This window comes from Zonotrichia leucophrys, chromosome 3 (assembly GCF_028769735.1).
Source record: "Zonotrichia leucophrys gambelii isolate GWCS_2022_RI chromosome 3, RI_Zleu_2.0, whole genome shotgun sequence".
Lineage (NCBI taxonomy): Eukaryota > Metazoa > Chordata > Aves > Passeriformes > Passerellidae > Zonotrichia > Zonotrichia leucophrys.
In genome coordinates, this window is record NC_088172.1 from 48,020,137 (window position 1) to 48,039,355 (window position 19,219).

The window sequence follows — 19,219 nt, forward strand, 5'->3', positions numbered from 1 at the left end:
TCTCAGCAACACCAATCTAGTGGAAGAATGCTATGTCTTTTTTTTTATATTGAAATTGAACAAAAAATAAACCTGTGAGCAGTATACTCATGTTTGTATCTCTTGTGTCTGCTTTGGAACAGCCATCCTTACATCTTGAGATCCTACATACTCCGAGGGACTGTACTCACATCTTCCTGTAGCACAGGGGTGAGGACAGTCACAACTAGCTTTCATTTCATTGGTTTCTGCCAATACTGAAACACCATGTTCCTGCTAAAAGAGAACAGAACCCTTTGTTCAATATGACGAAAAATTATTTTTGTTCAGTAAGAGGAAATAAACATTTGGTTGGATCAAGTGTTTCCTTTGGCTGCCACTGTTTTTGCAGCCATCCTGTATGTTGGAATCAGCATCTGTGTCATTTCACACGCTGGCTGTGTTAGTTTCTTTTGCATGTTGACTGATTTGGGCTCAGCCACTGATATCTAACACTATCCAATATTACAGTGAAAACCTGCAAAGGTCGTTGCTTTGAAAGGACCTTTGGAAGCTGCCGTTGCGATAAAGATTGTGTCAAGCTTGGAAACTGCTGCTTAGATTACCAGGAAACATGTATACAACCAGGTAAGGATGGAAGAAACTGAGGGAGCAATCTCTCCTGTTCTTGGGCAGGGAACAGCTCAGCATATGTGAGTACTGCTGTGGTCAGGGCTTATTTCAGATGGTCTGTGAGTGCAAAACAGGGCTACTGAGCAGCAGAGTGTTTCTGATGCCACTCATCTTCCCCTTTTTGTGCTGTGTTGCATTCCTGGATGGAGTTGCAGTGATGATGGTGGTACTGGGGACTCCTGTGGAAACATCAGGGCTCTGGTACAGCTGCTGTTTCGCAAAAGCAAAGCTTGTATTTCACCCAGCTGGACTACTTAGGAGCTGACAAAGCCAGTAGGCTGGCTTTCCCGTAGCTCTCCTGTGAGAAGAGAGGCTGCCACAGACCGTGCTGCTGCCCTCCCCCTTGAAAGGAGGAGGAACAATGGCAACTCGAGGTCTTAGCCAGCTTTTTGTTTGCTGGTGGTGAGACAACAGTAACCCACATTGTCCCTGGCATCAGGGATAACTCCTACGTTCTTGGGCAAGCCTGGAATAGAAGTGCATTCTGCGTATTGCATTTGTCTGTCATCGCCTGAGTGAAAAAGGGGAAGGACAGAGCAGCTCTGTGAAAGCTGCCATCTCTCCCTACCCAGCTGCTCAGGCCCTCAGCCTTGCTACTCCCCTGCCTGTATGTGAAGCAAGGGTCATGAGCACGAATCAAGGCACGATGACAAAACAGATTGCACTGGTGAAGGATTGCGAAATGAGAAGCAGTTGCCATGATTTGCCAGAAGGCAAAGGTCAAATAGACAAACGTGTGAAAAATACCTAAGAGAAATTTTACAAGGACCGATGTTAGTGTGGATAGAACAACAAGTACAGCATTTGACTATTTTCTCTACTTTAGTTTTGCCTTTATGCTTCAAAAGCAACATTCCTTTCAGACAACTTTTTCTTTTCTTACTCCTCTCTATATGCATTTGATTAATTTCTGGGTGAGACCACACCGATCCATTTAAAATTCCAATATGGACATTGAAAACCAAATGATTAAACTGAGCTCAGATCCCTGCTTCAATTGACTGCTACTGACAGTCAAGTTACACATATATAGTTGATATATCCAGGTATATAATCACACGAGTTTTACTCTGTTTTCTTACATCACTCCTCCTGAGTATAAAGATTCTTTAAAAACAAACTGGAGAGTCTGTCTTAGCACTAGGAATATGAATTAATTAATTGGTGCTGTTTTTTGGTTTTTTTTTAAAATTAGGCGTAACATCAGAGAATCAAATGGAGAATCAAATTCTAATTTCCCAATAGTATCATGTAACTAGAACCATAATAGATTCTTTTCTCTCTCATGGAAGTAGAGATTTATTTGATATTAGTGGATTTACTGAAAGTGAGATTAACCTGACAATGCTTTTAAGGATTTCTAATTGCTAGCCATGTATGAAAATCATTGAGTGTCTTCTGCTCAAACATTTAGATTTGGCTTCCATGTCTCTGTTAAGATCTTCACTTAAGTATTCACTCAGCTAGTAAATTCAATGGTGTTTATCCTCACTGAATGTAAAGGATTTATTTGTGTTTATGACTGCTAACAAATTGTAGAAGCACAGAATATGCTGAGTTGGAAGGGACCCATCAGGATCATGAAGTCCAACTCTTGACCTTGCATAGGACAGGCCAAGAGTCACACCATGTGCCTGACAGCTTTCCAAATGCTTTTTGAACTCTGTGAGGCTTGGCACTGTCACCACTTCCCTGAGGAGCTTTTTCCAGCGCCCAGCCACCTTCTGGATGAAAAATCTTTTCCTGATACTTAACCTAAATCTCACCTGACTCAACTTCATGCTCTTTCCTTGAGTCCTCTCATTGGTCACGAGAATGAAGAGCTTGATACCTGCTCCTCTGCTTCCTCTCCTGTGAATGTTGAGGACTATCATGGAGCTTTTTCTCAGACTTCTCCAGGCTGAACAAACAAAGTGACCTCAGTTGCTCCTCATAAGGTTTCCCCTCCAGACCCTTCACCATCCTCATGGCCCTCCTTTGGGCACTTTCTCATAGTTTAGCACTTACATTGTGGCACCCAGAGCTTCCCCCAGCACTGGAGGTGAGGCTGCCCCAGCTCAGAGCAGAGCAGGACAATCCCCTCCCTTGCCCGGCTGGCCATGCTGTGCCTGATGCCCCCCAGGACAGGGTTGGCCCTCCTGGCTGCCAGGGCACTGCTGATTCATGTTCAAGCAGGACATCCAGGTCTTCAGATGATACAATGTGCTGGAATATGCCATTCAGAGAAATCAGTATTGTTCTCTAATAAAATCAGTAGTGGAGCTGAAGTCAGTAGGTCTTCCTGTGAGCTTATGTATAGAATCTTAAATAGTGGCAGTGATACCTGTTACTAAGAGGTGCTGAAAGAGGCTGGAGTGCCTGATGATGACTGGTAAAATCCACTGTGACTTTAAGTGCAAGTCAGAATAAATTTTCGCTGCTCAGTGTTTTCTGGGCATTCCAAATTCAGGCTAATTTTTTTATCTGGTGGAGTTTTGGGGCTTTTTTTATAGTGTGAGCTTAACAAATTAAACCCACATAAATTACCATATTTTAAAAGATCTGTAAAATGAAATCTTTCTGATATGTGGAATTTATACCCATATGCTGCATAGTTATATTGAGATGATTGTGCTCTTGGATATTTACTCATGGGTGTTCCTACTTCCTGAAGTGCTAAAGTTTGCAATACTATGCGTGTATGAGATAACTCATTATCTCTGTTACACCTGAGGACTGTTTCTCAGTGAGTAGAGATTTGAGACTGAACTTAACACTTACTTTATTAGTTCTGGACTTAAAGCAGTATTAATCATTGTCCTTCTGTCCTTCTCTCTCACCTCACATATGTTTTTTAGCCCACATATGGACCTGCAATAAATTCAGGTGTGGTGAAAAGAGGCGACTAGAATATCGTTGTTCCTGTTCAGATGATTGTGTGGAAAACAACGATTGCTGTGTTAATTATCAAGCTGTTTGTAAAGGTAAGTATCATCAACAAATTACTACCCTCTTTCATATGTACCTATATTTGTATAAATGGAGCAAGAACATAATATGACTTTAAAAGCATCTGGTAACATGAAAAAACCTTGCATCTATCAGTAAGAATGTACTGTCTTAAAAAATATATTGCATTCATTTGTTTTAAGGAGAGGCAAGCTGGGTTGAAGAAGAGTGTGAGAATATTACTGAACCTCAGTGTCCAAAAGGGTGAGGAAATTTTATATTTGCATACCTCTGCTCTTTGCTTGCGTTTCATTTTTGAGATTATGTTCCCTCCTGTGCCTTCCTGGGACCTGCTTGCCTTTTACACACACAGTGAAAGCAGCTGTCAGACAGAGGTGAACACCTCTTCATCCAGCATTTGGTGGTGCTTACTAACCCATCAGGTTGCTGTATCTCAGCACTTGCTTGACTTGCAAGATATGCCTATTCCTCAATCCTGGTGTTTCTCACAGATATGTGTGCCCTGGGCAACTCTGCCTGGTTGCCAGTCATATTATTGACCTACATGTGCTACAATACCCATCATTCCAAATATTTTGGGACCCATCCAGCAATCTTAGACTCCTGTCTCCCTCTCTTGTCTCTTTAAAATACCTTTCCAATACCTTGCGTTTTCCAGCCTCAGGACTGCACACTGTGGGGTAGATCTGTGTTCCAGCTCCACCAGGAGTGGGACAACACTATTTGCAAGCTGTCTGAATTACTTTCTTTAAAAGGTGCAAAGTGCCATGGGATCCTTGTATTCTCTGGCTCAGCTCCACATTGGGCCTGCTCCTGCAAGTTATGTATGCAGTGTGTGAGGAATGACTCATGTGGTTTATGGCATCAGCACTAAGGCTTGAGTAGTGCAGCAAAGCTCCCAGCCAGGAAAAAAAGGCTTGTAATACTTGAACTGTTTTTGCTGTGGGATCTTCTAACTAAGTTTGTAGTTAACGTTGACTATAAACTATGACTGTATATCTAAGCTGTCAATAAAAGGGATTTTAATTCTAGATTGATTTATGTTCCAGTAGTAAATACTTACTAGACCTGTTACGGGACAACTGTATTCTCGTCTGAGTAGTATCAAAAAGCACACACCTTTTTATTTTGATTTTGAAATTATAGTGTAATGAGATATTTCTAGTAAAGTAAAACCATTTTCTTTTGTTGTTATGTCATTACAGTTTTTACTTAAGATATTTAAATCATGCTATTTTTATTCATTTGCCTTATAATACTGTCAACCAAAATACAAAATATTTCCATATGAAACATTTCATACCAATTGTGTACCCTTCACTCTGATTCAGAGCACTAACAGTTGCTGAACTTTCAGGACCTTCATCAGGACAGAAACTGGAGCTTCAGTCCAGTTTGTAGTCCAAGTCCCCAGTAATCCCCTATGTAGGAAGAGATGGTTCTTGAAGTTTTTGTCGTTGAATTTTGTACTGAGTTCAGGAGCCATTTGGGACTTCTTGCTGAGAACTGAGTCTAGAATGATGATTTCTCTAACAGGGTTAGGAAGCGTTGCCCCCGAGAGGTTGGTAAACAAAGAAGAGTCTTGTGCAGATCCACAGTCAAAGTTACTGACGCAAATGCTGTAGGGCAACTCCTGTTGGTTAACTTGTTTTTAGGGTTTTTTGTTTGTTTTTTTCTGTTCAGCTCATGAAAGGGATACATAGTTACTCCTCTAAAATTGTTTTAATCCTGGTAAACCCCAAAATGTTGCAATAAAACCCAACCCAGGAAAGGGTGATGTGTGGTCAAAGTTGAATCAAACAGTGTTGACTGAAGGTTCATCTTGGACTATTAACACACAAGCCTCTCCCAAAAGTAACAACTCTGTAAACAATCCACTTCTTCCTATGCTGTGTGGTAGGCAGTAGTGCAGGTGAATTTAGTTGCAGTGCTCACTTTGAGACTTCAGGATATCAATTCTGATTCTGTGCATATTAATACAGCATATTTTGTGGGTTCAGATTGCTGGTTTTATTCTGTTTTAGTTTTAGCTGGGTTTTAGCTGTCCCTGTGGTGCAGAATAGACAAAAGATGACACAGCATTCAATGAGGTGCTTAATCTGAGAAATCCCACTGATTTCAGTGAGATCAACTGCTCACTGATTTCACTGATCACCGACTTAAAATTAAGTACACAACTAAGTCTTTCCAAAACTGGTTTCTATATTGTTTAATAGGATCATAAAGTTAATAGGCTGTAAGACCTCAGGAGTGATCTAGTCATTCCCACCATTCTGGAAGTGAAATAATACTCAGACAATTCAAACCTACTTAAGCGGTTTATCCTAGTACTTACACAGATGGCTTTACTGATGACTTTTTGCTGTGTTTTTGTCCTCATGTCTTTTTCTGTACTTCAGGCCTATTACTATTTGCCCTATCTTCATTGAGCTGTAAGAGCATCTGGTTACTTTCCTCTTTGCTGATCTCTCTTTATATCTGGGGATTGCTCTTACGCCTCCTGCTGAGGCTTTCTGTACATTTAGTGGAAAAGAAAGCTTTTCCTCCTGTGCTTTATGGCTGTATATAGGCAGTATGAATGTGTGTGGGATGAGAAGTCTTCTGTGTATTACATTAAGCTTTTCAAGGGAACTTCCTTTTCCTTCCTATTTTATTTTCTTGCTGTTTCTTTTAATTATGGTCTAACCTGCCTGCAGTGAGGGAGGTCAACTGTGTTCCATGGTTCTGGCCTCTTGATCATCCAGACTGGTAACCTACTAGACCACAGGAAGCCTGTGTTGCCTGCATAATGTTTCCATAGAAGCCAGTTTATAGGAGGGGATAATTGCTACTGCATTTCCTTCAGTTTGGAGTCAGAATGTGTGGGATACCTATTTATACCAGAGCTGTGAAACATGCTTGTCTTACTGTTTGGACACAGCCAGCATGAATCACCAACAGGACCAAAACTTGAGCCTCCCAGGCTTGCTTGCTCATGACAGCCCATTCATTAAGTAGCAAGTGTAGTCTTGGCCACTGACAGGAAAAATGCGTGGAAGTGGCTGATATACCTCAGAATGGAGCTTGGGTCAGTTTCTCTGGGGATTTTACTGGAGCTGTTCCAAAGAGACAGTGGTTTAACATGGTCTGTCATGCTTTGCTTCCCTGAGCACTAGGGCAGAGTTTTGGCATGTGTAGAGTGTACAAGAAGTGAAATGGGCAATTGCTGTCATTGTGGCAATGGCCTATTTTGCCAAGTTTAATTTTACATGTGAGAAGGGGTCAGTAGCTAGATTTGCAGACAACCAAAACATGTATTTAACAGTTGGTTTACTTGTAAATGCCAAACCAGAAACAGTTGCGTAAAGTCCCTTTCTAAGTGCTTGTTTTAAGTTTGGTGGGGTTTTCTGGCTTTGGTGTTTTTTTTTTTTTTTTTTTTTTTTTTTTTTTTTTTTTTTAATTAGACTTGTTGTTAAGTAATATTGAACAGACTTTGCCTCAAAGTTTGCATTTTATTGCACAGAACTTTGCAGTGAAGATTTTTAGACCTCTGCACTGAAGTGAATCAATTTATTGAGAAGGGACATGGAGAAGATATTTGCAAAACTTGTGGAGATTAGAATTTGTGGTGCAAAAAATACTTGTAATATGGGCAAAGTCAGTGCATAAAGTTTCCTCACTCTGTTCTCCCATATGGCTTTAGTTTTGATCTGAAAATTATTCATTTCTTGTTCCCACCTGTGCCAAATAAATTAAAAACGGGTTACTAACATACATCTTAGAAATGCATCTAAAGGTTTTATTCTATCTGAGGTATAGAGGAGGCTATGTAATAATTCTGAACTAAGTATAAATCCTTTTGGCTGAACTGCTGTCCAAATTGTTGATTAAAATTTTCTTATGATTGACATGTTTTGGTTGTCTGACTATCCCTTAGTTTAGTATAGTTACATTTGTTTGACTGACACACATACAAATGCTTCATTTGTAAATGGCTCTTCAGATTTATTTTGTGATGTACATCACTAAAGAAATTGTCAACATTTTATTATTAATATTTGTCTTCTATCCTCACTGTTTTATTTTTGGAAACTAGAGTATAACAAAGTTTAAAAAAAAGTAAACTAAAAAAGGGAAAATGAGCTGGCAATAAACCAATATTTTAATATTATAATAATATAAATAGTAAATTGTTTTATGAAATTTCATATTTTCAATAGTTATTGCTGCACAGCAGTGATTTTTTTTTTCAGTCTCACATGCCTTCATGTCTATAGGTCAAACACAGGGTATGTTTTCTTCAAGGAAGAAGTTACTGAACTAACAGAAGTTACTATTCCTATCTGTGATGCAATGTTTTAAGTACTTACAGTTGGAGAGAAATTGTTTGAACAGGGCTGAATCTGGGAGCAAGTCAAGACTGGAAAACATAGGTCCTGTGGAGACTGGAAGGGGAGATTTTGTTTTTGTTGATTCCAGTGAAATTAGTGTCTGAATTTATCTGTAAAGTTCCTGGCAGAAATGCTGTTACAGTGTTTCCAGTCTCAGGGCCACATTTTTGAGTTTGGAGATTGGTAGGACTTTTGGAGCAGTAAGCAAGTTCTTTTTGGTTGGATAATCTTTGTAAGATGAGAGGAAAAGTATATGTTTTAGTTGCTCATTTAACATACACTGTACATTACACTTGCTTACAGTTGTGTGCACTGTGTATATATATATGTATATATATATATATATACACACTATATAAAATACTTCTTTTTCATCTAGGCTACAGCTTGGTCAGGAGGAAAGTGAATAAAGGAAAGTCTGGCTTTGCATTGCCTTATTTCTTTCCCTGCTCTTAGCTCAGGGTGGGAGGCAGGGTTTGAGGGGCTGAGTGTTGTTTCAGTGGGACTGGTTTCAAGATAAGGAGTACCAAACCCACCAGATGGATCACCTGAGCATCTTGGCTGGTTCACCTTAAGGGTGTGTGTGAAATCAGGCCTTGCCATGACTTTTCTGTGCATGCCCTGATGCAAACCTCAGCCCCTTTGGGCACGATTGCTCTGCCAACCTTTGAGCAGAGGGACCAGAGCAGTTGGCTCACCACTGTGCCAGCAAAACTTCTGCTGAGGAGGACTTCCTTGGCCTGGCTTATAGCCCCATAATGAACATTTCCACTGTCTGGGGAAACTTTCTTGAAGTTAGCGATAGGAAACTGTTTCTCAGAGTCTGTCTTTTAATATTCAATTTCTGTTTGTTCAGATTTACCAAGTCTCCAGTGTTACTATTTTCATTGGATGGCTTCAGAGCGGAATATTTGCAGACTTGGGGTGGACTTCTACCTGTTATTAGCAAATTACGTGAGTAGTTTCTTTGTCTAAGAACTATTATGATGTCTTACCTGAAAAAAACCACAAATGCAGCTTTCCTTACTCTTTAAAATCCTCACTCTTCTGCCATGAATATGGAAGTTGTTGCCCTAAAGAACACCCATGCACAAAGAGCTTCAAGTGTTGGAAAGTGGAAGGGCAAGAAAGAGAGAGCTTGAGGAAAGGACGCTTTTGATTTTCAGTGAAATCTTGTAAGTTGTTATAGCCCCTTTTATATTTAGGAGGTGGGGTTTTTTTGCTGTGAGGTTATTTTATTCAAAATAGAAGTAGATCCTTTTTACTGTACAATGCATATCATCTCATATTTAGGTGGAATGGCTTTGGGAAATGAAAAGCATTTGGTTATTTTTGGAGAAAGAGACAGAGAAGGAATAGACTAAGAGGAGGTGATATAGAAGGGCTGGTAGAAATGTAATGAATCCAAGAAAACCTTAATTTAACAAACATTTCCAGAAGAAATATTCCCCAACTTTTTTAGTGTCTTACTTGATTTGGTGGTGTCTAAATAATTTTAGTTACTTTTCCTGTTTCTGTTTTGGCTGTGGTCTGTAGACAACTGATGGTATTTCTTGTCTGAAAAATATGCCAATCTTCTTGACATTCAGAAATTACTACCTGGGGTGCCTGGTTTCAGTTTGACTAAAAATAAATCAGTAAAAATACTTGCTTTTTTACACAGTGGTTGTTACAACTTGAAGCATTCCAGAGGATAACAATTCGCAGATGTATCTGAGGTTTTGGGTTCTTTTTAGTTTTGTTCTGTGCTAGAATAAAATGAGACATTTGCACAGTTTTCATTAGAGGCAGTTATAAAAAATATAAACTGGAGAAAATTTCTGGGACATTTCTAGGAGAGGCTGGCTAGTACAAATTATTCTAGCTCTGCTTGAGATACAAGATAGAAGTGTCACAAAGCATCCGTAGGACTTCCAGTCTGCGGTATCCACTTACACATGTAAATTTTTTTCATTCTTTGGTCTGGATAGACTACAGTGGAACTTCTCTCATTGACTTCTATAGTTAATTTGCACTTCTCTTTGCACTGAGCCCATGACAAATCCTGACCACTAAGAAATACAAATATATTTGTATCTTCATCAAAGTCATTTCACTTCTCCACAGCTACAAGGTTTTTGATGGTCAAAACATGTATTTTTAAAAGATTCTTATACCAGAATGCCTAATAATACATGTTTTATATCCAACAAAATACTTGCCCCAGTCTGGTGTCAAGTATTAATTCTGCATTATGCTTATGATTCTAAAATACTCTGGATCATTTTTTGGTAATATGCTAGGAGGGCTTTGCTATACAATGTGCTATGAGATCTTCAGTTTTCTTCTTTTTTCCCTCATAGTAAAAAATTGGTGAAATGCTCAGATAGAGCAAATTTTCTTTAGTAAGAGAAAAATATTCTCATTAATGAAATTTGGTGTCACTGAGGTGTACATCCACTCTGAGGGCCTGTGGCTTCAAATCTCTTATGTGCTTTATGTTCCATGTGTCCAAAAATGGTGGAAGCAGTCATATTGTAAAAGTAAACTTCTCTATGAGTGAGTAAATACTCCTGCAGGACTTCACTGTTCAGAAAAGGGTAATGAAATCTATTCCTCTGTGTAGGCAGGTAACAATAGTGAATAAATTGCTGGACTATTGCTGAAATATGATATTAAATAATTTTGGAGTTCATAGTTGTCCATTTATAGGACTATTAAATTTTCAAAAAGAATTTAAGAATGACAGCATTTACAAAGCAGTGAACAGCTACTCACATTCACTAACTTATAGGACTGCCTGATTCTGTGTTAAATTAGGACCATGCTAAATGCCTAGATTTTCATCTTTAAAGCATTTGATAATAAGTGCAGAATTCCAGTAGATAAAAATATTGCCATTATTTGGTCTTGTTAATTCAGCCATGCTTACAGTGATATTCTGGTGTCTCCTTGGAGAAATCTGTGAGAGTAGAGGTCTGTAGGACTATAATAATTTCTCTTTTACCATGTTTTGTTATATGTTTGCTCTCCCTTCTGTTTGAAAGATGAACAATTCAACATGGAGCTGAGGGATTTTAGTGGAGCAAGGCATAGTCTTGCTGTGAGCATGTGGTGTTAAGAGAAGACATTTTTGTATACAATTATACTGTGATATTTTAAGTTTTAGATAAATGATCCTTTTGTCTTAAAACATCTTTAACAAAGCCAACGAGCCAAAAAGAATAACGGTATCTCTGATGGAAAGTCCTAGCAAAATCTCCCTAGGATTTTTGGCAAACTTTTTAAGTGTGTTTCTCTATTACTTTAAAAAGCAAGGGAAAACAAAACAAAAGAAAAAAAAATAAACAACCTCCCCAGACACCCACATCAAAAAACTAAGATTTTGGAAAACAGTCTCAACAACAGATTTGGAAGTAGTTGCAATGTGCTAGGTGTTTTCCAGTAATAAAAGAAGACGCAAGTGATTATTAATTACTTACAGAACACAAGTGTGGGAGGTGGTGCCTGTATGACTTGAAAGGATATATTTTTCTGGCCTGGCTTCTTTTATCCTGATTAGCTGAAATATACTATTTCAACTGAAATCTAATTGAAGCCCCAATCCAATGAGTTCAAAGTGCCTTGATGCAACACTTCCTATGTTATGAAACCTTTAATTTCTATTCTATTTATACTATATATAATTACCCAGAGTCAGTAAAGATGATGCAGTGATGTTCTTCTTATGGGGTCATTAGTTTTGGTTCTTTAACATCTGTTGAAACAGTTCTGGTATTTTTTAAGTTGTCATGAAAGCATTTTTTTCTTTCTGAAAACTGGGGTCCACATGTTTGCTGATGGAAAATTAGACCCCTTAAATAAGCCTTGCCCAGTTGTTTTGGCCTTCATACTAGCAAATGCCTCTTCATACTAGCAAATACTGTATGCTAATCTCCCTAAAGCCATATGATTTGTATATTGAGATAAAGAAAACTTTGACATTCATCCTAGAATAAGAGCTTATTTTTTTACATTTTAAAACCCCCACAGACAAGAAAGGAAGACTGGAAAACAAGCAATGATTTGACAGATGGCTTAGAGAGCCAGGCACCACTGTGTCAGTGGCCACTTCGCCTCTCCTCTGGGAGAACCCAGGGTTGTCTGATTGGTCTCAAGTTGCAGACTGCATTTACTGCATACCAGGGCAACTTTGGAGGGTGTGATTTCTTTCATTTTTCATTCTTATCTGTACTGCTTTTCACAAAGGCTGTAAGTTTTGCTCATGTGACCATTGCAGTCAAACATTAGATATATATAAAATTTGTGTTAATAGGCTCTTAGTCAGGTTGTAAATTAATATGTGAAGAAAACTTAAGTATTAAGTCCACAATTTTGAAGAGTGTAAACTTTCTGGAAATATATGATGGTTTTGTTTTTTTTTTTTTAATAGCTATACATTGTCATGAGAGAAATTTGCAAGTTATTTTTTTCAGTAATTTTACTGAGCTTTCTTTGTTACTTCCTCTAGGGAAATGTGGAACATACACTTCCAGTATGAGACCAGTGTATCCTTCAAAAACGTTTCCCAACCATTACTCCATTGTCACAGTAAGAATTCTTGTATAATATGTTTCACCACTGTTCATTATCAAGTTTTCTCCAAGGGAATAGTATATTTTGATGTGTTATTAAAATAATTTCCTTTCCCTTCAGAATAGGAAAAATTATGTATTTTATTTATGTAACTTAGGTTAACAGCTATTCTATAACACTACAGCTAAGTGGCCAGATCTAATGTTAGTAAATCCAGTCCTTTCAAGAGTAGCTGTGAAAAATCCCATACAGCCAAAAGTTCACGTCACTTTACAACTCCTCATTGGTGTAAATATTTGCACTAAATTGCAGTTTCCACTCCTGGAGTGGGAGCAGCCTAACTGCTTTAAGTTGCCAACCTTATTCCACTTCATTAAGGCAGCCTGGCATGATGAAAAGAAGGGTATGAAATGACAGGAAAGATTTGAGCATCATGCTGAGATTGGCTCTGTGTGATGGACTGTACCTAAGCCTGCACAGAAATGTCACAAAGCTGATCTTGTAAATTTGACACCTCTTGCATGTAGGAGGAAAAAGAAAAATGGAGGTTTTCAGTGCAGATACAGGGTTGGAATCCAGGACATCCTTTTTAGTTTCATCATGCCACAACTAAAATTCAATCAAATACTAGGATCTGCACTTTCTTATCTTCCCAGTTTGTCGAGACCTTTGGTAGGAGCACAAGGTCAGGAATGAGGTGCTTAATTATGTAATCCTCACAAATCTCCATGACTGAATATGCAACTAACAGTCATTAACCATGCCCAGCAGCCATGTGAGGTGTACAGTGCAGAGGTTTATCTCCACTCCTTATTCTTGTGAAAAGTAGCAAGGTCCTAATGGTGGTGGTGTTTTATCCCTTATAAATGTAAAAAGGAGATAGTCTAATTAAAGACAAGGCACAAAGTCTGCTAAAACTATCCAAGACCTGGTGCCTGCACTTCTTTGACTGCTCATGTAATGATTTTCTAGAACTAGAGCTTTTGCTCATGTGATGGAGGTGCAGCATAGGTAATTGCTTTATCTTTGGTACTAAAGATAGAACAAATGTGTGAATTCAAGCAGTGTCTTTCAGTTTGATCCCAAAGGACAGTGCCTAATATTTTTTAAACCTCACTGAGAAGCAAATAAAGGTTGGAAGGGAGGGCTTGGATGCAATGAGAGATGATGCTGCTAAATTTGGTTACTGAGCTACTGGTGGAGTAGAAGTCACCAGCAGAGTGACTATTCAATGGATATATTTGTCTAAAGGATATGTCTGAGTCTGAGTAGCTGGAAGGTTCTTTTTCTTTAGAGCATTGCAACAAGGCATGCTTTCAATTACAGGGGCTGTATCCTGAATCTCATGGTATAATTGATAACAAGATGTATGACCCCAAAAGAAACGCATCCTTCACCCTTAAAAGTCAGGAGAAGTTTAACCCACAGTGGTACCAAGGCCAGCCTGTAAGTATTACCACCCTTCTGAGAATCTACAACACCCTGTTATGTTACTTGATACGCCTTGGATGCATAGTGATGTTGAAAGAGGACAGAGGGTAATTCTAAGTCGGCCAAGAAGCGTTACTCAGCACCACTAGGAATTGCGGTACTAGAGCCAAAAAATAGCAAATGAAACAAAATGTAACAGCTTTTGTTGAACTCAAACGGAATTTTCCCTAAGGAAAATGCTGATTTAAAATAGCTAATATAGCTACCAGATTTTCATCTGTTTTTATGAGTGGGCTTGCAGTTAACTTCTGTGAGGAAATCAACAGACCAATATGATTGAGCAATAGGAAGCACTAGTAAAGGTTTATGCTCTGCTTAAATTTCTTCTAAGTCCAAAGATGTGGTTTTAAAAGAAATTTTCTCAGCTCAATCATATACCTATGGCAAAACTGATGAGATCACCATGGAGATGAAGTGGCATGGAAAAATTTGAGTGAGCGCTAGCCTAAAGAATAGCAAGGGATGAGATGTAAATATTTAGTGTGTGGGGAAGACTGGGTTTTTTTGTTGTTGTGGTTTGGTTTTTGTTGTTGTTGCTAGTTTTGTTTGTTTTGTTTTATTTGGTTGTTCTTTTTTTCCTTGAGGAAAGAACACACAGGTGTAGAACTTGCAGGCCACTGAGAGTGGGGTGAGTTAGGCAAGAAAGATGCAGAAGGCATAAATCTGTAAACCTTGAGAGCAGCAGTAAAATCAAAAAAGCTGACCAAAATGCTGTTTCTGTATGTCAAGCGTGTGTGGGACATAGGTCCTTGGAATATTCCCACCCCTTCTTTTGTCACTGTTTTCTGAGACATTTCCCCTTCCTGGTGTTCAGCCACGGTTCCACCATTGAATTTCTGCCAATGGCTCCTACCTCTGTCCTGGCTCCCTGTGGCATTGCAGCAGCAGGGATGCGAGTGTTTGCCACAAGGAATCAGCCTACAGGGAGTAGCTGGGCTGCAGATAGCGATGCCAGGCAGGATGGACTGGAGAGCTCTGTGGAATGATTGGGTTCTGATCTCGCTGAAGGGTGTGGAGCTGGTGAGGGGCCGAGGGCCTGGCGGGCCCTCAGCTGGTTCAATGATGGGCACTAATGTGGGGAATGTTCTCTGGCAGATTTGGCTCACAGCCATGTACCAAGGGCTGAAAGCAGGGACCTTCTTCTGGCCTGGGTCGGATGTAGCAGTGAATGGAACCTTTCCAAACCTGTATGAAATATACAATGGGTATGTAAATGCCTTTCTCTTGAAGGAATATTTGACTTTAACAATTGCAGTGGGACAGATGCCAGAGCAGGCATACTTTTCCCCTACTTTTCTAAATGATTTTGTACAATGGGGAAAAAAGGCTAGGATCCAATTAACTTTGTTTCAGTATAATGTAGAACTTTTGTTTAATTATCTTTTCATTCCTCAAGAAATGTTTTAATGGTAAGATGTGTAAAAATCAGCTTTAAAGCATAACCAGCTTTGAAGCTCTAGTGCTGTACTCTTTCTATTTATACAAACCTTTTGTGGCTATGTAGAATATTTCAGTCCGAACTTCTCATGAGTGAATGGATCATCTTTTGATGTGATATTGTCTATGGAAACTAAAATTTTACTGTTGACTGTGGTAAGCTGTTCCAATTTAAAATTATTTTCATTGCAGATTCTGAAAATATTAAGACATTCATATTTTAGTCAGTGATTGCTCTTCACTGCAATTAAACATTTTCTGCTTAATGAAAATGTTTTTCACCATTTATTTAATAATCTCAAATATTGCCCAAGAAATCAGACTTCTCATTTCTATCTTAGGATCATTTTCTCCTCTTACACCCTTCCTACAGGATGGAATTTTTGATCTTGATTTTCTGCCTGTATTTTCTTCCCTAGGAACTGAGGATGCACTGTTACTTGAACTTGCGTTAAACACTGAATACTTACTTTGTGGTTGCCTCATGTTGTTTAAGGTCAACATGCTTATTGTTGGTCCACTTCAGTAATTGATGCAGAGATCTACTTTGTAACATAGTATGAAAAACTTTTATTCAAACCAACCCTACTCCTAAACTAGCAATTTTTCAAAACATAATATAGAAATAAAAGCCTGCATGTGACTTTGCGCCTTGAAGCCAATTATTTGCTTTGTATAATAAGCATAAGCACTACTAGAATAAGCATTATTCTAATCAGTATTTAAGGGAGATTCAGATCAGGCCATAAACTCCTGTAGAGTCAGGCAAGTAGGATAGATAAATTTGTATCCTGCTAAAAAGCCTGTAATTTTTTTTTTTTCTGCTAAAGCACAGTGATTTTTTGGTAATGTATGGCTAAAAGATTTAGCTCTTGGAAACACATGGTTGGTTGATATTGTATTATTTTGATGCAGCTCAATCCCCTTTGAAGAAAGAGTGGTGACTGTGCTTCGCTGGCTGCAGCTACCTGAAGATGAAAGGTAGGTATACATTTGTGAGCGTGGGTTCCTGTTCAAATGGTACTGCAATGAATTACTTTGTAAACACAATTTCTGTTTTAAACAGTATCTTTTGCTTTATTCTAACAATGTTAAAATATTATTTAGGGCAAACCTGTTTCTATGACTGAAGACTTTTTAAATTAAGTTGCATCTCTCAGTTTAATGTATTTTTCCTCTGAATGACAGCGTTATTTCCAATATGTGATCTCCATTGTTGAAATATAATCTCTTCAAACTGTCTCAACATGTATGTAAAATATTACATTTTTGGTACCGTTTGATATAGACCACACTTTTACACTCTGTATTTAGAAGAACCAGATTCCTCGGGCCATAAGTTTGGACCAGTAAGCAGTGCAGTAAGTAGTTTTGTAGTTTCTTAATTATTTTTTTAAGCTTGACACTTTGCTCTGACCCTATAAGTTCCATAATTCATGTTAGGTTAACTGAGATTATGTAAAGTATGTTTTTTAGGAAAAAAAATTGCAAATAGACAGTCCATCCATGATTAACATTGACATAAAGTATATAATAGCCTATTTAGTAAGCCTAATTTTAATTTTCTTTATTTCAATAACTTTTAAATTACCAATGTTTGTTTGGGTATGTCTTGTATCTTCTTTTATTTGCTCCTACTTACTAATGGTTCATGTTGATTTTTGGCAGGGGAGGGAAATGGGAACAGAAAATTTGTATCATTTCAATTTAGCAAGAACAGAGGTTTGCATAACAATGTCCAAGTTGTGGTGGTTAAGTATTCATGTTACACTTGTCATTCATTTCCCCCCAGTCTCTGTGCTAAGGTTAGGTGGATTTTGCCTTTATTTCCCTGCAGTTATAATTCATGCCTTCTCAGAAAGAGACAGGTAAAAGGAACATTGGCCTCATCACAGTCTGTGATTTATTATATAAGTAAGAAGTCTTTGGGACTGCTACTGTCTTAAAATGTACTGAATAACTTTACATTTTAAAATAGCAAAGTGAAATATTCAAAGGAAAAAGTTCTTGGAAATTCAGGACCTTTGTAAAAATCTCCCATCTTGAACAGTCAGGGAGTTTAGGCATCGTAAGTAGGTATTTAGCCTCAGTGGTGACAAGAGTAAAAAAGCTCTTACCAATTCCTCTTGAGCTGTGAGTAGTTGCTGTTGGTGTAAGGAATTAGCAGACATAATTGGAACTGCAGTATAGGGAACATGATTAAATTGGTTACCTTTTTCTTTGCTTAATAAGTGCATCTAAAGTTCTGTATGTCAGGAATGCTTTGGAGAGAAGTAGCCTGAGGATTTGCTTATAGTCTCTGCAGGAGCATCTCTTCTTTGATGATACAAAGCAAGACAGCTTGCACTGGTAGTTCAGTGAGGTGACAGAATTACTTCATTGGAAAACACTTTTTTTTTAACCTCGCAAGTATTCAGAAGTAGCTCCAGTGCTGCACCTCTGTAAGTGAGCTGGAGCCCCAGACCCCTGATCACAAGCAGTGCTAGACTGGTAGTTCATTGTTTGACTTTTTCAGTTTCTTTAAATTAGTTTGACTGGATATTAGTCTCAGAGCACAGTTTCAAGGACAGTTTGCTGCAATTCCCAACAGACACTTTGAGGAAGGGTATTGCAGGCTTGGCTTCCTCTGTTCTATCCAGCCCATCAGTATCTGCATCCTTTGTCATTCCTTGCTGTCCTTGGTTGTGCCCAAGCACAATGCAGCAAGCATCCTCAATTTCATGCTTTAAAACCACCTTCACTGGTTATAATCTGTGAGGTTTGATACTTTTGTTTGGGTTTTTTTCCTTTTTTTAAAAGCATCTGCAATTGAAATAGCATATAAAAATGTGTAGCTGTGTCATTGTGCAGTATGCAGTAGATATAGCCAATCTTCTGAGGCACAGGTTACTCTGAACAGGGCAGGTGATATGCAGTCTGCACGCTCTCTTTTTTATTTAGACACATTTAACAGTAATTTTAACTCTTACTTTACATTCCTATTTTTGTCCTGCAGGTCATTATGGCACTACAGAGAGTGGACAAAATAGTAGGGATGCTGATGGATGGTCTGAAGCAAATGAACTTGCATAAATGCCTCAACATTATTTTTATATCAGATCATGGTAAATTTGATTTTATAAAATATATCAGAACTTTGAAGAACTGTCTTTATAAAGTAATATTCTGAATTTATACCTATATGTTTCTGGCAAGGTTAACAAAGCAAGTAATATGTATAAAATATGTTATCAAGATGATATGACAGCTAATCAGTCTAAGAGAGACTATTTTATGAAGGGATAAAGAAGTGGAGAACATAGGAAGGAATTAAGTAAATTTCATATTTTATTTCTAATTACTTTTGTCAGTATTACCAGATGATGAAAGAAATAGAATAAAAAATGTGAACTTTAAAAAAAATAGATTTAATTTTCTTCTGTCTTTTAACTACACTGCGCAGCAACAGTTTGCAAATTGCTGAGGAACTGAAAAGACAAGCTGTATCTTCCTTTTTATTATCAGTTCCTTTATATGTTATTAGAAGACTGTGAATATGAAACTCTGATTTATTTGTTTAGCTTTTCTGTATATCTGGAATTATTTCTCTGTTACATATTTAAGCATTTTTTCTACTTCTTTTCTTGACAAATGAAATATAACCACTCTTTCATGCAGCACAAAATTGACTTGCAAAGCTCTTTGCCACAGGGAATGATGCAAGGCAAATATCTGTACAGGCTTATAAAAATTATGACATTAATGGAGTGTAAACCTGCCAGGAATTA

General features: G+C 38.1%; 1 protein-coding gene across 1 annotated transcript in view; it reads left to right on the plus strand.

Annotated features, from left to right (window-relative positions):
• ENPP1 (ectonucleotide pyrophosphatase/phosphodiesterase 1) overlaps positions 1–19,219 on the plus strand; it is a 52,840-nt gene that overhangs the window by 16,932 nt on the left and 16,689 nt on the right. Inside the window, exons 3-12 of the mRNA XM_064708087.1 lie at positions 490–606; positions 3,489–3,614; positions 3,783–3,843; positions 8,827–8,924; positions 12,460–12,539; positions 13,851–13,970; positions 15,111–15,220; positions 16,368–16,433; positions 16,741–16,813; positions 18,448–18,556. Coding sequence (XP_064564157.1) covers positions 490–606; positions 3,489–3,614; positions 3,783–3,843; positions 8,827–8,924; positions 12,460–12,539; positions 13,851–13,970; positions 15,111–15,220; positions 16,368–16,433; positions 16,741–16,813; positions 18,448–18,556 — 960 coding nt within the window. The remainder of the gene's footprint in view (positions 1–489; positions 607–3,488; positions 3,615–3,782; positions 3,844–8,826; positions 8,925–12,459; positions 12,540–13,850; positions 13,971–15,110; positions 15,221–16,367; positions 16,434–16,740; positions 16,814–18,447; positions 18,557–19,219) is intronic.